General features: G+C 43.2%; 1 protein-coding gene across 1 annotated transcript in view; it reads left to right on the forward strand.

Annotated features, from left to right (window-relative positions):
• The window catches only part of Bmerb1 (bMERB domain containing 1), a 117,000-nt gene that overhangs the window by 93,791 nt on the left and 7,632 nt on the right, over positions 1-15,577 (forward strand). The window contains exon 3 of the mRNA XM_021209229.2: positions 12,233-12,306. Coding sequence (XP_021064888.1) covers positions 12,233-12,306 — 74 coding nt within the window. The remainder of the gene's footprint in view (positions 1-12,232; positions 12,307-15,577) is intronic.

Here is a 15,577-nt window from a genome sequence, read left to right on the forward strand (position 1 = left end):
GACTCTAGAAAATCAAATAACCCTATTAAAAAGTGGGGTACAGAGCTAAACAAAGAATTCTCAACTGAGGGATACCGAATGGCTGAGAAGCACCTGAAAAAATGTTCAACATCCTTAATCATCAGGGAAATGCAAATCAAAAAAACCCTGAGATTCTACCTCACACCAGTCAGAATGGCTAAGATCAAAAGTTCAGGTGACAGCAGATGCTGGCGAGGATGTGGAGAAAGAGGGACACTCGTCCATTGTTGGTGGGATTGCAATCTGGTACAACCACTCTGGAAATCAGTCTGGCAGTTCCTCAGAAAAGTGGACATAGTATTATCAGAAGATCCAGCAATACCTCTCCTGGGCATATACCCAGAAGATGTTCTAACTTATAATAAGGCATATGCGCCACTGTGTTCATAACTGCCCTATTTATAATAGCCAGAAACTGGAAAGAACCCACATGTCCCTCAACAGAGGAATGGATACAGAAAATGTGGTACATTTACACCACTCAACTATTAAAAACAATGAATTTATGAAATTCTTAGGCAAACGGATGGATCTGGAGGATATCTTCCTGAGTGAGGTAACCCAATCACAAAAGAACACACATGATATGCACATACTGATAAGCGGATATTAGCCCAGAGACTTCGAATATCCAAGATGCAATTTGCAAAACACATGAAACTCAAGAAGAAGGAAGACCAAAGTGTGGATACTTCATTCCTTCTTAGAATGGGGAACAAAATACCCATGGAAGGAGTTACAGAGAAAGTTCAGAGCTGAGAATGAAGGAAGGACTATCCTGAGACTGCCCCACCCGCGGATCCATCCCATATATAACCACCAAACGCAGCCACTATTGCATATGCCAGAAAGATTTTACTGACAGGACCCTAACATAGCTCTCTCTTGTAAGGCTATGCCAGTGCCTGGAAAATACAGAAGTGGATGCTCACAGTCTTCTATTAGATGGAACACAGAGCCCCCAATGTAGGAGCTAGAGAAAGTACCCAAGGAGCTAAAGGGGTCTGCAACCTTATAGAAGGGACAACGATATGAACTAACCCCAGAGCTGTGTCTCTATCTGCATATGTAGCAGAGGATGGCCTAGTCGGCCATCAATGGGAGGATAGGCCCTTGGTATTGTAAAGATCATATGCCCCAGTACAGGGGAATGCCAGGGCCAGGAAGTGGGAGTGGGTGGGTTGGGGAGCAGGGTGGGGGGAGGTTATAGGGGGCTTTGGGGATAGCATTTAAAATGTAAATGAAGAAAATATCTAAAAAAAAAAAGTCAGTCCTAAAAAAAAAAAATAGGTAGACTGATTTAACTCAGCAGTCCTTTTTAAAATCCAATGTTTTTCAGCCACTTTGCTACCTGTCTCATTGACATTTAAAAAATTTTAAGTTAATAAAGAATTATGTAATCTATCTCTGGGAGATGTCATAGCCCCCGTTTATTTTTGAGCATTTCCTTTAAAGTGCAGTTAGATCTTTCCACAATTGATTGTGTATGCATATGTAGCAGAGGATGGCCTAGTTGGCCATCAATGGGAGGATTGGCCCTTGGTATTGCGAAGATCATACGCCCCAGTACAGGGGAATGCCAGGGCCAGGAAGTGGGAGTGGCGTCCCAATCCCTGTAGGATTTTAAGGTATATCTGTAACACATTTCATGTTAAATATTTTAAAAACTGTTGCATTGTATGGGGTACATATGATGGAACATTGTCAGTTTTAATCTGTAGAGGTATCCTTAAGATGTACATCACTTCTAATGAGTGTATAGTTAAAGGATCAGCCTTTTCAGAACTCAAGGCAGAAGTCCATTGAATTCCTGAATACAGACCAATTGTACAGTGAACATACTTTAATTTCCAAACTCTGCAAAGTGAACCACATCCATCTGCCAAATTTCATTTCTTTGGGTACTAAAGGGGTTACTTCTAGCAGGTAATGGTGTTTGATTTTACAATGAAAAGTAGGAAATTCTTGTTGCTAGGTTATAGAAAATTTTTCTTTAAACTTCTAATATTTATATGATAACTTTTATGAAAATTTGAAGCCTCTAACACATTTCCTATTAATAATTGGTACATTTCCTCATTTCTTAGTGCAAATGATACTAGAAAACCTGTAGGAGACTGAATATGGTTTACATATATTGGATGATTGCTGTTTCAAATTACATGTTGTAGTTTTATAAATAACAAAGTTTTGCATCATCTGGAATAAGTTAAGCAGTTTCTATATGTAAAACTACTCTTTCTGCACATTGAGAGTCAATAACTATATTAAGAGGTCCTGGAAATATAATAGAGCTAGGAGAATAACATACAGTTCTGATTTTTTATGTTTAAATATTTTTTATATATTTTTATTGGATATTTTGTGTATTTACATTTTAAACATTATCCCTTTTCCCAGTTTCTCCCCCTTCTATAACCCCCCTATCCCATCTGCCCTCCCCCTGCTCCTATGAGGGTGTTCCTCCACCCACTGACCAACTCCTGCCTCCCCACCCTCTATTTCCCTATACTGGGACATCTATCCATCCTTTGTAGGACCAAGGAGTTCTCCTCCCATTGATGCCTGACAAGGCCATTCTCTGCTACACATGCCAGCTGGAGCCATGTGTACTCCATGGTTGGTGGCTTAGTCCCTGGGAGCTCTGGAAGGTCTGGTTGGTTGATATTGTTGTTCTTCCTGTGGGACTTCAAAACCCTTTAGCTCCCTTCAGTCCTTTCTCTAGCTCCTCCATTGGGGACCCCACACTCAGTGCAATGGTTGGCTGCAAGCATCTGATTCTGTATTTGTAAGGCTCTGGTAGGGCCTCTCAGGAGACAGCTATATCAGGCTCCTTTCAGCAAGCATCTCTTAACATGCACAAAAGTGTCAGAGTTTGGTGACTGTATCTGGGATGAATCTCCAGGTGGGCCAGTCTCTGGATGGCCTTTCCTTCAGTCTCTGCTCTGCACTTTGTCTCCATATTTGCTCCTGTGAGTATTTTGTTCCCCTTTCTCAGAAGGACCCAAGTACTCACACTTTAGTCATCCTTGTTCTTGAGCTTCATGTGGTCTGTGAATTGTATCTTGGGTATTTGGAGCTCTTGGGCTAATATCCACTTATCAATGGATGAATACCATGCATGTTCTTTTGTGACTGGGTTACCTCACTCAGGATGATATTTTCTAGTTCCATCCATTTGCCTAAGAATTTCATAAATTCATCATTTTTAATATCTGAGTAGTACTCCATTGTGTAAATATACCCCATTTTCTGTATCCATTCCTCTGTTGAGGGACATCTGGGTTTTTTCCAGCTTGATATGATATGATAAATAGGGCTGCTATGAACATAGTGGAGCATGCATCCTTGATATATGGTGGAGAATCTTTTGGGTATATGGCCAGGAGTGGTGTAGCTGGTCCTCAGATAGTTCTATGTCCAATTTTCTGAGGAACTGCCAGAGTGGTTATATCAGCTTGCAATCCCACCAGCAATGGAGGAGTGTTCCCCTGTCTTCACATCTTCACCAGCATCTGCTTTCACCTGAGCTTTTTTATCTTAGCCATTCTGACTGGTGTGAGGTAGAATCTCAGGGTTGTTCTGATTTGCATTTCCCTGATGACTGAGGATGTTGAACATTTCTTTAGATGTTTTTCAGCCCTTCAAGTTTCCTCAGTTGAGAATTCTATGTCTAGCTTTGTTCCCCATTTTTAATAGGTTTATTTGGTTCTCTGGAGTCTAACTACATGAGTTCTTTGTATATATTGGATATTAACTAGTCCTCTATTGGATGTAGGATTGGTAAAGATCTTTTCCAAATCTTTTGGTTGTCATTTTGTCCAATTGACAGTATCCTTTGCCTTACAGAAGCTTTGCAAATTTATGAGGTTCCATTTGTGGATTATTGATCTTATAGCATAAGCCATTGATGTTCTGGTTTCTTAACTGAAGCATATGGACTTTGTTATTATTTTACTTATACCTTCTGGCTTATAACCTGCCATTTTCTTGGCAATAGACTCTCTTAGACCAACTGTTCTAGGGCTTGTAACTTTTCTTTATTTAAGGGCCACTGATCTAGCCAAACAGGCTTGCCAATTTACCATTTTAATGGTAGGGCAGTTGGTTTTCTAACAGCAGTGGTCCCCCCATTGGAATTTGGAGAGCTAATTTCTGCTGTGTCCTGCCTATGAACTGTGACTATGAACAGACTGTGACTGTTTTTGATAACATTTTTCAGTACCTTTACCAGGAACACCTCCTATTTTACGGCTTGTTCCTGGAGTTGAAGGAATGCTAATCTGTGCTTCCCACCATTGCAATAGATCTCTTCCCTGTCCTGACCCGAAGGACAGTTGAACAAGGTCTGAGGAACCACCTGTGGAGAGAATGGGGGACAAGAAACACAAAGAACGGACAGCAAGACAAAAAAATTCTGATCAAGCTGACCAATTTTATTTTTCCCAGGCAGGTTTTATACCCAGTGGAAGCAGGATATGGGGAGGAGGATGGTGCAGAATTGCTTTGTTTCTGGGGGAATGCATCTGTTCCCAAAAGCAGGATATTGGCTAGGTAAAAAGTTCAGCAGAAGGAAAAGAACAGAACGGGTTGCTAGGTACCTGTCCACCAAGATCTATAGCTATTTGTTCTTAACTGGGGGTAGTACTTTCCTACAGAGGCCTCCACTTTCCCCACAGAAATCTCAACTAAGCTAGTACTTTTCCACTAAGGCCAAGACTTTGTAAATAAGCACTTATGGCTGACAGGCAGTTAACATTCAAACAGGGTCACTCCCAACACTTCCCCACAAAGTCATGGCTATATCTGCTACATATGGCCTTAATCTTCCCATCTGACCCTCTGATCCTATACATTTAGTCCAATTTATACTTTGTGTTATCCAAGACAATGTCTTAGAAGCAGTGTAGAAACCTTTTGAAGAGGCTAAGTTAGATTTCAAGAATCTTGTGAAATTATTGCTACATCAACTCCCATATCTACTAAGGTTTCACTCTTGATTCCATCTAATTGTAATTTCAACTTTGGTCTCATCATTAATAACAGTTTGCAAAAATACTTGTTTGCTAGAATCTTTATAATCTCTTGTTCTATCCATCAGTGTCATTGGACTTAGATCAGTGCTGTTTTTCATATCAGGCTCTAATTTCTCCAGTTGTTCTCCAGAACAGCCTCTCCTTGGATGACTGGGAACAGATGACTCATGTTGGTTTTGGTGGGCCAGAACAAAGTCTCTTAGGCAATTTTCCAGCAGTAAAGGCTTTTCTAGTTAAATAGAAGGGGAAAGAAATCTGAAATATTTTTAAATTTTCTTTTATATACCTTACATCACTCTTTGTCAACATTTAAGGTCTCACATTCTCCAACCTTTATAATGTTTATTTACTTATCTCAAGTTAAAAAATGCATTTACACACCATTTAAAACCCTAAAGCATGGGATGGAGAGATGGCTCAGAGGTTAAGAGCACTGACTGCTCTTTCAGAGGTTCTGAATTCAATTCTCATTGACCACATGGTGGCTCATAACCATCTGTAATGGGATCAGATACCCTCTTCTGGTGTGTCTGAAGACAGCTAAAGTGTACTCATCGTGTATATAACATAAATAAATAAAATCTTTAAAATCCTAAAGCATTTTTTAGGTCCTCCCAACTTAAGCTTTCATATACTCAGATCTTACATAATTTTTATCTTTTTTCTATCCAGTTATTCACCATGAAATACAGGTGGTTGACTACTGAGTGATGTCATTATTGTAAATCAAGTTTCTTTACATAAATGAATAATAAAAAGTTACATTGATATATGTTTTGTGAGTTTATTGCTTTTCTGAGTCTGGTAACAAGGTAAAGTATGTTTAGACAGATGTAGTAGTGGTTTTAGGAGAGTGAGGCCTGTGGCCTGATTTCTACACAGGAGGAGAACTGAGGAGGCCTGTGGCCTGATTTCTACAAAGGAGGAGAACTGAGGAGGCAGCTGGGGCCTTGGTTTCCGCTGCTAAACTGACAAATCCACCACTAGTCTAGTCATCATCGCCGTCCGAGACCTGAGAAGGATGAATTTCGCCTGAGTAAGCAGGAGGTGCAGACAAAGCAGCTTCTGACTCTATTAAGAATGGTCCGTCACCCTAGGCCTGTGGTCACTGTGGGCAGAAGTCCCAGGGCCACATGAGTCTTTAGCTGCCAGGCCCAGAAAACCTGACAGACTTTCCTGTGGAGTAGGAACTTAGTGGGACTGTCCTACCTTGTCTCGGCAAGGCAGGTCAACCGATTCCCCAGTGTCCTGCTAGTGTGCAGTTTGAAGAGCATGCTGTCAGCAACTGGGGTAGAGATCAGTTCACAGCCCAGTGACAGCTTTCCCACATTTCAAGCAAGTTCCAAGTGGAGTTTCTTTTGTGTCCATCATCTTCTTTGGAGGAGATTAGGGGTGCTCCCAGGAAATGACATGTCTCTCTATCATGTAAAGCTTTTTTATTAAACACTTTAAATGCCATATTCCACAGATTTTGGAGGCATTTGAGGACTGTCTATCAAGCATATCTGAGTTAAACAGTCCTTGTCTGTTTTTAGTTACTTGCTTTAATCTATATCTTGAGAACATATGAAAGCTAAATTAAGTTCTTTTCTTAATTACTTTAGTACTTAGCATGGCAATAACCATAGTTCTGACCATATCAAACCTTAATCATCTTTAACAGTTTATTATAAAAATAATAATTTCTGAATTGAAGCTCTTTTAGTATCAAGATAAGACTTTCAACTTGTAAACCTAGTTCATAAAGATACTGGGAACTTTTCTCATCCTTACATGGTGTACCATTATAGAACACACCAGTTTCCTGTATGATTCAGTTTACAAAAATAGCTACAGCTTAACAATTCTAACAAAAGTAAAGAGGCTAAGGATAATTCCTTAAATCAGTCTCTGTTAGCCTAAATAAACCTTAGGTAAGGAGAGACAAAGTTTTAAGCCGGTGGTTCTCAAGGTGTGTGTGTGTGTGTGTGTGTGTGTGTGTGTGTGTGTGTGTGTGTGCGTGCAGTAACCCTGTTTTTTATGTTGTGGTGACCCCAATCATAAAATTGTTTTTTGTTGTTATTTTAAAACTGTAATTTTGCCATTATTATGAAGTGCAATGCAAACATGTGACATGTAGGTGACCCTAGGCTACCCCTGTAAAAAGGTCCTTTGATCCCCATAGGGTTGCAATTCATAGGCTGAGAAACAGTTCCAAGTTTTTTATCAGACTGCTTAGGGAAATTGTCTTCCTGTATCAGTCTGTGGCCCTAATTTTTAGCCTTTTATTTTTCTATTTGTTAGGTTCATATATTAATAAAGACATAATAAAATATGTTATAAACTTTAAAATATCCCATGGTATTATACACTTAAGTATTTTTATTTATCTATTTTTTAAAATTTATTTACATTTCAAGTGTTATTCCCTTACCCCGTTTCCCCCCACCCTTTCCTGGAAACCCTCTATCCCATCCTCCCTCCCCCTGCTTCTATGAGGGTGTTCCTCCACCCACCGACCAACTCCTGCCTCCCCACCCTCAATTCCCCTACACTGGGACCTCTCCTCCTATTGATACCTGACAAGGCCATCCTCTGCTACATATGCAGCTGGAGCCATGTGTACTCCTTGGCTGGTGGCTTAGTCCCTGAGAGCTCTGGAAGGTCTGGTTGGTTGATATTGTTGTTCTTCCTATGGGGTTGCAAAACCCTTCAGCTCCTTCAGTCCTTTCTCTAGCTCCTCCATTGGGGACCCCATACTCAGTGCAATGGTTGGCTGCAAGCATCTGATTCTGTATTTGTAAGGCTCTGGTAGGGCTTCTCAGGAGACAGCTATATCAGGCTCCTTTCAGCATGCACTTCTTGGCATCCACAATAGTGTCAGAGTTTGGTGACTGTATCTGGGATGAATCTCCAGGTGGGACAGTCTCTAGATGGCCTTTCCTTCAGTCTCTGCTCTGCACTTTGTCTCCATATTTGCTCCTGTGAGTATTTTGTTCTTCTTTCTCAGAAGGACCCAAGTACTCACACTTTAGTCATCCTTGTTCTTGAGCTTCATGTGGTCTGTGAATTGTATCTTGGGTATTTGGAGCTCTTGGGCTAATATCCACTTATCAGTGAGTGCATACCATGTGTTCCTCTGAGCTGCAGTGGTGGTCCTACCTGCGCTCACAGGCTTGTCTGCACTCCTGGGAGGCTAGCTCTCTCCCAGCACTATTTAGGTATGGCAGAGGATCAGCTCCAGGCATAGACAGAAACTTAATATTTTTGAAAGCTCTTCTTTTCCCTGTAAAATTACAAAAATTTCTTTATAGAAGTTAAAAATATCACAATTGTGTGTTTTTGTAATATCAAAATAAAGTCCCTTTCTTTTAACTTTTTATTAATTCTTTATGAATTTCACATCATCCCAGTCCCACTCATCTCCCATCCTCTTGTATCCATCTTCCACCCTTGCAACCTCCCTCTCAAAAGAAAATTAAAAAAAAACAAAACCAAGCAACAACAACAAAACAAAACAAACAAAAACAAAACAAAACAAAAAAAAGCTCATCATGGAAGCTACAACGTGTCGCAGTGCACCCTTTTGTCCACACATCTTTACTTGGGAATGTTCTTTGCAATGAGTCATTGGTCTGGTTCGAGGCCCCTGGCTTCTGCTATACTACCAGTACTGGATCCTCACCAGGACTCCTTTCAGGTATCCTGTTCCTGGGTCATGGAGATCCTTCAGCTTTGTGATCTGTAGGCCGGGCCTATTCACTCACTCCAGCTGTTCATAGATGAGGTAGATGTTGGGGTGGGATTTGGGTCTGGGTGGTAGCTGAGTTGGTCAGCCCTCTCTGGCACCCACACCACTAAGGTGAGCTCTCTGGCACTGCCCCTGGCTAGCTCACCCAATGCCATACCTGGAAAGAGGCAAGGCCAGCTCTCCCTTTCTCATATGTTTTGCCTTTGCCGGATGTATTAGTTAGGGTTCCTACTGCTGTGATAAAAACTGAGACCGAAAGCAAGCCAGAGGAAAGGTTTGGTTTCGCCTTACAGCATGTAGTCCACCATCTAAGGAAGCCAGGGCAGGGGCTGAAGCAGAAATCATGTAGGAATCCTGCTTACAGGGTTTCTTCCAACGACTCACTCAGCCTGATTTCTTATACCATCCATGACCTAAGAGTTGTATGAAAAGCAAGGTCAGTATAGTTAGAGACTTTCCCAGAACTATGGACTTTGATGGATTAAGTCTTTGCCTTTTGGCAGGTGCTGCTGTCTACATGATGAGTTTTATGCTCTCACGGTACTTCCGTTATGGGGTCACCTGTGCTAAAGTCTAGGAGCCTGCTAAGGTCTGGGGCCTTGTTACAAACTGGCAGGCAGTCTGTGACCATCTGGCGAGCTCTGGTTCATTCAAAGCAGCCTGCTAGGATATTCTAGGCCAAATCTTGAAAAATGCTGGCATGTCTCTGGTAACAAGGGATATAGACTAAAGTCCTGCATCCCTGCCCTGGTCCTGGGGCCTGGAATGCTAAGAGTGGGGTGGAAAAACATGGGCGTTTGTGATCAGCCAAGGAGAAGGCTGGGGGTAAGGCAAGTGACTCCAGCGAGTAAGGCTCTGGGCTGATCCAGTACTAACTAACATGTAGTGTAGCTGAGTCCCTCTACCTCTTCCCAGGATGGCTGTCAGGGCCAACAAGGAGTGCTGTTTCCAAAAATGACCCACCCCCCCTTCATCTTCTACCCTGCTCTTCAGAGTCCCAGAAGCACAGCCTGCCTGCCTTACTTCAGGCTTCCATACCTAAAGACTTGACCGACCACAGGTTGTAAATATTCAAGAAGAAAAATGTATCTATAGACTTTTACTTATTAAAAAAAAATAATAATCCCAGTACTTGAGAGAAAAAGGCAGACCCAGAGTTGAATCCCTGGAAGATTAGTACATGCTTTTGTCCAGTGAGCCATCTCTCCGGCTCCACGCCCCGTCCCCACCCTTTTAACTTTTGGTCATTATACCCTAAGTGAGAGGGTAATTCCTATTATATCGTGTCTAGGGTGTGTTGACTGTATTGGGCATCATAAGTTATCTAGGGGTGACTTACATACCTAGGACTATGTGTAGAGATTATATGCAAACATTAGGCTATCTTATTTTCAAGACTTGGGTATGTGTGGATTTTGGTGTTCAGGAGCAAGAGGGCATCCTCGGACTTTTCTATATATGTGACCACGTGACTATATATCTATCTGTACTGACAAAAGGTCATCTTCAGACCACCTGGGCCTTGTTGGTAGTGGTTTCTCCGAGCTTAGGCCTGAGGCCAGCATAGCAGATGCTCAGTAAAGATGTGGAATGTGACTATACACATTTTGAAACTGTATATACTTTGGGAACTGCCTTGAAGATACCTCAGCTACCACTGACCGGTTAAGCCATTTTTACTCAGTGTGATTCTTCCTCTGAGACTCTTCCCACGTGAAAAAAATTCTTGCATAAATCTATGTTAACCCCGTTAGACCCAGGTAGCACGGATAACCTAAAAGTCCACCTAGATGATCAATGAGCTCACCCTAGAAATCTGCAGGGAAGTTCCTGGCAGCCACTGAAAATATTTTTTATGAAAATGACAAATTAACTTTAAAAAAAAAATTGTTCTTGAGACAGGGTCTCATCTAACCCAGACTGACCTAAAAATTTCTGTACAGCTGAGGATGACCTTGAACTCTGATCCTCTTGCCTCAACATCCCAGTTCTGGGATTATGTGTGTGTTCACAAACACACCCATTTTATGTTGTTCTGAGGATCAAATCCAGGGCTTTGTACATGCTAGGAGAGCATGCTATCAACTGAGCTAAAAATCTTAGGCCAGGATTAATTTTTCTTTTTTGTAACACACACCTTACTACAATACATTGCAGAATTGTGGGGAAGCCCTTGAATAGGCCCTGGAAGGGGTCTGTGAATTCCTATTGAAATGTAAATGCTTACATTGCTTTTATGTCTAGGAATTCATCATAGAAAACCTAGTATGAGGAGTATATCAATATAGCAGGATGCTGTGCAGCCACAAAAATCAGTTGACTTGCATGCACTAACAGGGAATCATCTTCAAGAGATATTATGAAGTAGAATTATATATCATTATAAAATAAAAAGGCATATATAGTAAAAAGAGCAAATTGAGAAAATATTTTGTATAGTAACAATGTCACATTTACAACCTGCATATTTTTAAACCTGTCAGAACCGACACTAAACTGGAGGCATTATGACTTTGTGTCTGGATGCTTCGAACCTGGACGTGGATGATTCCGTCCACAAGCCTCAGGCCCTAGGTATCAATGGTACAAAATCCAGAATCTAAGAGGTGAAAATTTTGGAGTTATGCCTAAGAGCAGAGGGAGGGAGACAGAGAGACAGACAGAGACAGAGACAGAGACAGACAAATAGCAATGGAGAGAGTGTACAACCCCTAATTCCTCCTTTTGACAGACACATAGCAACAGAGAGAGTATACATACAACCCTAACTCCCTCCTCCTCGTCCTCTTTCCCTGTCCTCACCTACGGATGACTAGTTCTGCGACAGAGGGCAGGGCTTCTCACCTGAACAGATCAGCAACTCAGATGCCAATCTCTGCAAACATCGACACAGACTGTTGTGGTTTAAATGTAAAACTACCCCGAATGTCAGGCTGATGTGGTTAACATAGAGACACTGAGAGCTGTGACACTGTTGTGGAAGGTTATAATGTGATTTTGGGGATGTGGGGCCTAGCTAGCTGTAGGGGGTCGGGGGACTCAAGGGTTCTCTATGCCAGGTTCCTGCCCAAGCACTCTGTTTCTGGCTCTGGACTGTGTAAAAGCACCTGCCAGACAGACTCCCATAGCTACAGAGCTGCCTGCCTCCCTTCCAATGGTAGACTGTAGTCCCCAAAACAGTGAGCCCAAACAACTCTTTTTCTCCCTTAAGTTACTTTTTTTTGTCACAGTAAGGAGGAAAGTGATAAATACCCCAGACTTATCTAAAAACAGCTGGTCCCTGGTCACCCAGACCACCCTCAACCCCGGCAGGGTCACATTTAAGCAGTCAACATAGCTGTTGGAAGATGGCCCTCACTTTCACCAGCCTCCAGTGTTTGAACAAGGCTAATGCTGGGATGTGTTCTGCTGAGGTAACTTACTGTGCCGTGTCTTGTCCCCATAGGATGGATGACATTCAGCTCTGCAAGGACATCATGGACCTGAAGCAGGAGCTGCAGAACTTGGTCGCCATCCCAGGTACCATGTGTGATTAAATCCTCTGTCAGCCACTGCTAGGGCTCCTCATCAGCCCTCTGTACCTCTGGGATTGGGAATAGAGGGTTTGTCTCATTTCCTAATGGGATTTTAGTCTTGCAATGGAGGCTCCAGGATTTAAACACAAATTCGTGCAGGGCATGTGGCCTGCACCTATAATCTAAGCACTTGGGAAGCAGAGGCAGGGAAATGACCCACACATTTGAAATCAGCCTGGGCTGACTGAGGCCATATCTCAAACCAGCAACAAAATAAGCACAAGTTTATGTCAGGCAGGGCCACCTTGGGACCTCAGGCAAGCCTCTTTATTATTTACAAGACTGAGTTTTTCTTCCTTTGAAAGAGGAAGAGTAATATATACCTAACATCGATCTCGTGAGGAGCTGAGGGGAACAGATGAGTGGCAGAACACTTTCCTAGTATGTGCAGAGACCTGGGCCTGAGCCAAAGCACCGCAAAGAGATGATAAAGCTGGCCAAGTATAACTGTCGCTGAGGCAAATGTACACTTTAGGTCGGGCATCATTTTGACTCAGAGTCACCATTGCCATTTTTATCATGTGTGGAAACAGGGAGCGTAGACCAGTCACAGGCTGTAATATTGGGGTCAAACGAACATCGATCAGTTATCAATGGTACTGATTATCTGATTCCTTTCCCTTAAATGACTTCCCTCTCCAAACACTCTAAGTTACATGTCATATGGGCCTTGTGCTTATCAAAGGACCAACAGTCGCATGCCTGTTGTATAAGTCAGGGTTTTCTGGGTGAACGGAAGCCATAGAATTTAAAAGGGATTTATTAGGCTGACTTACAGGCTATGCTCACAGGAGGCCAACAGTGGCCTCTGCATACGGGAGAGGCTAAGGACCTAGTGCTGCTCAGTCTATGAGGCTTCGTAGTCCCAAACTGGTCCTGAGGGCCTAGCAGATTCCTGTAGAGCAGTTCATATTGGAAGGCCAAAGAATCTGGTTCTAATATCTGCAAAGGAATATAACAGCAGCTGCAATAAGGTAGATGAGTTCACAAATGGTAGATGAATAACAGGCAAACACAGAGATTTACTCTTACATCTTTTTTTTTTTTTTTTTTTTTTTTGGTTTTTTGAGACAGGGTTTCTCTGTGTAGCTCTGGCTGTCCTGGAACTCACTCTGTAGACCAGGCTGGCCTCGAACTCAGAAATCTGCCTGCCTCTGCCTCCCGAGTGCTGAGATTAAAGGCATGTGCCACCACGCCCGGCTACTTTTACATCTTTTATGTATGTGGCAACCAGAAGGTGACAATCACATTTAATATCAGTCTTCCCACTACACTATAACCTGATTAAGAGAAGTCCTCCCAGTTGTTTATAGCACCTCTCCTTTCATTTGATTCTAAGACTATCATCGTACCTGTTGACTCACTCTGATTTCATGTCATTGACAGTGTGCATGGGGGTCTGGTAATGCTAGTGAAGGATTATTAATAGACACAGCTTCTTTTTCAAGAACTTGGCCTTGGCAGGTGGTTTACTTTATTTCTCCTAAAGCTTGGCTCTGGTGGGCGTGGCTGATGCATATCAACAACTGTTTACTGAACGTTTGTGCATGTTCAGGTTACAGGCAACCTGGAAGTGATTTAATATATACAAGAGGATATTCAGGGTCATAAGTAAATACTAATAATGTTAGGACTTGGAAAATCTGATGTAGAAGGATCTTGAGAATGAGGTCTGCCTATTTCCAACCAACCAACCAACCAACTTACAACAATTCTGTGACAATCTATGTTGAGCCACTGGGTGCTTCGAGTGGTTGAGGAACCCAGAGTCACAAGCTGGGCAAAGAGGGCAAGTAGACTGGCACAGAAATCCAGTCTGTTCTGGACAGTGAAGGTCACAGATGAGACAAGAGGTATAAGCCAGGGAGACCAGGCAAGAAGCCATAGCATTGTCTAGGGAAGATAGATCATGGCCGTAGCTGAGCGAGTGAAAGAAGCAAGCAAGCACATAGGGGCATGGTACAATAGATGAGCTGGAGCACATAGGGGCAATAAGAGCCAGGGTCTATGGTACAGTAGATGAGCTGGATTTCCTATTGCTGAGGGAGTGAAAATGAGGACATGACCTCTCCTGTGTATGACTGAGGAGAAGGCTTTTATTGTAGATATGAGGGAGAGAATAGCCAGATGCTTCTGGAGGAGTCCACACTGAACATGACCGGCAAAATAGCCTGGGCCATGAGAGGACAGAGTGGGAGGAAGAATGGGAGAAGTAGAAAAGAGAGACGAGAAAGGGGGCCAACGGGACTAAGAGAGCTCATTAAAACCAAGAGAACCAAGAGAGCATGCATGGCCCAAATGGCTGGGTTATATAGAAAAGGAGAAGCTGGGGGAAGGGAAGGGAACCCAGCCCCTGGGCTGGAGAGGTTTAGAGTAGAGAGAGGACTGGGTGAGAAGGACTGAGGACTCTCTAACAGGTACTTGTGCTGCTGGAAGAACCTGGCAGGCAGCACCTGCTTTGATATGTTAACAGGCATCTCCTGAGTTTGTGCTGAGTTTCTTTGGGACCTGACCCTGAGTAGGTGGGATAATGTTGGCAAGCTGGGGGCTGCAGCAGTGAGTAGGCACATGGAGCCAGGGGGGCAGTGGGAAATGTTTGGAAGGAGGGTACGGTCGGTGGGTGAAGAGCATTGGCTGCAGCTTGGACACTTGGGGCAGTGCTGGTTAGCAAGGTTCCACAGAGTAAGTCTGAGGAGGTGGCTTCTCCCTTGGCTGGAAGGGCTGTGCCTGAGAATCCAGGAGAGCCCAGGGAGTGCTCAGCTAAAGGAGAACTGGGCAATGTAGGTGAGCAGCCAGAGACAGCCATTTGTCAGAAGCCTAGCACACCTGGAAGTTATCAGGTGGCTCTGGCTAAGGTCTGGAGGGCTGAGAAGGCCTCTCAGGAATATCTGGGTGCTGTGGAGGAAAAAGGAGCTGTCCCCAGACTCCTTGTGAGCGTGCTGGTCTTCCCTTGGAGAATAAGTCAGAGAGGGCTCTGCAGTGCAGTGTGTGGTCCATGGTGTGAGCTGTGTCCCAGGTTCTTGGGGACCTGACAAAGATGGGGGAAACAAGACCAAAACCCACCGTGGGCACTGTGCAACCAAGCAGGAGCTCAGCTCTCTTCCCAAAGGGCTGGGCAGTTGAGGGACACGGGACCTTTGCCCCGGGATCAGCTTCAGGGAGGCTCTGCCTGCAAGACAGACATCGCGGGGGCAAACTGTGCTTCTGCTATACAC

This window comes from Mus pahari, chromosome 12 (assembly GCF_900095145.1).
Source record: "Mus pahari chromosome 12, PAHARI_EIJ_v1.1, whole genome shotgun sequence".
Classification (NCBI taxonomy): Eukaryota; Metazoa; Chordata; class Mammalia; order Rodentia; family Muridae; genus Mus; species Mus pahari.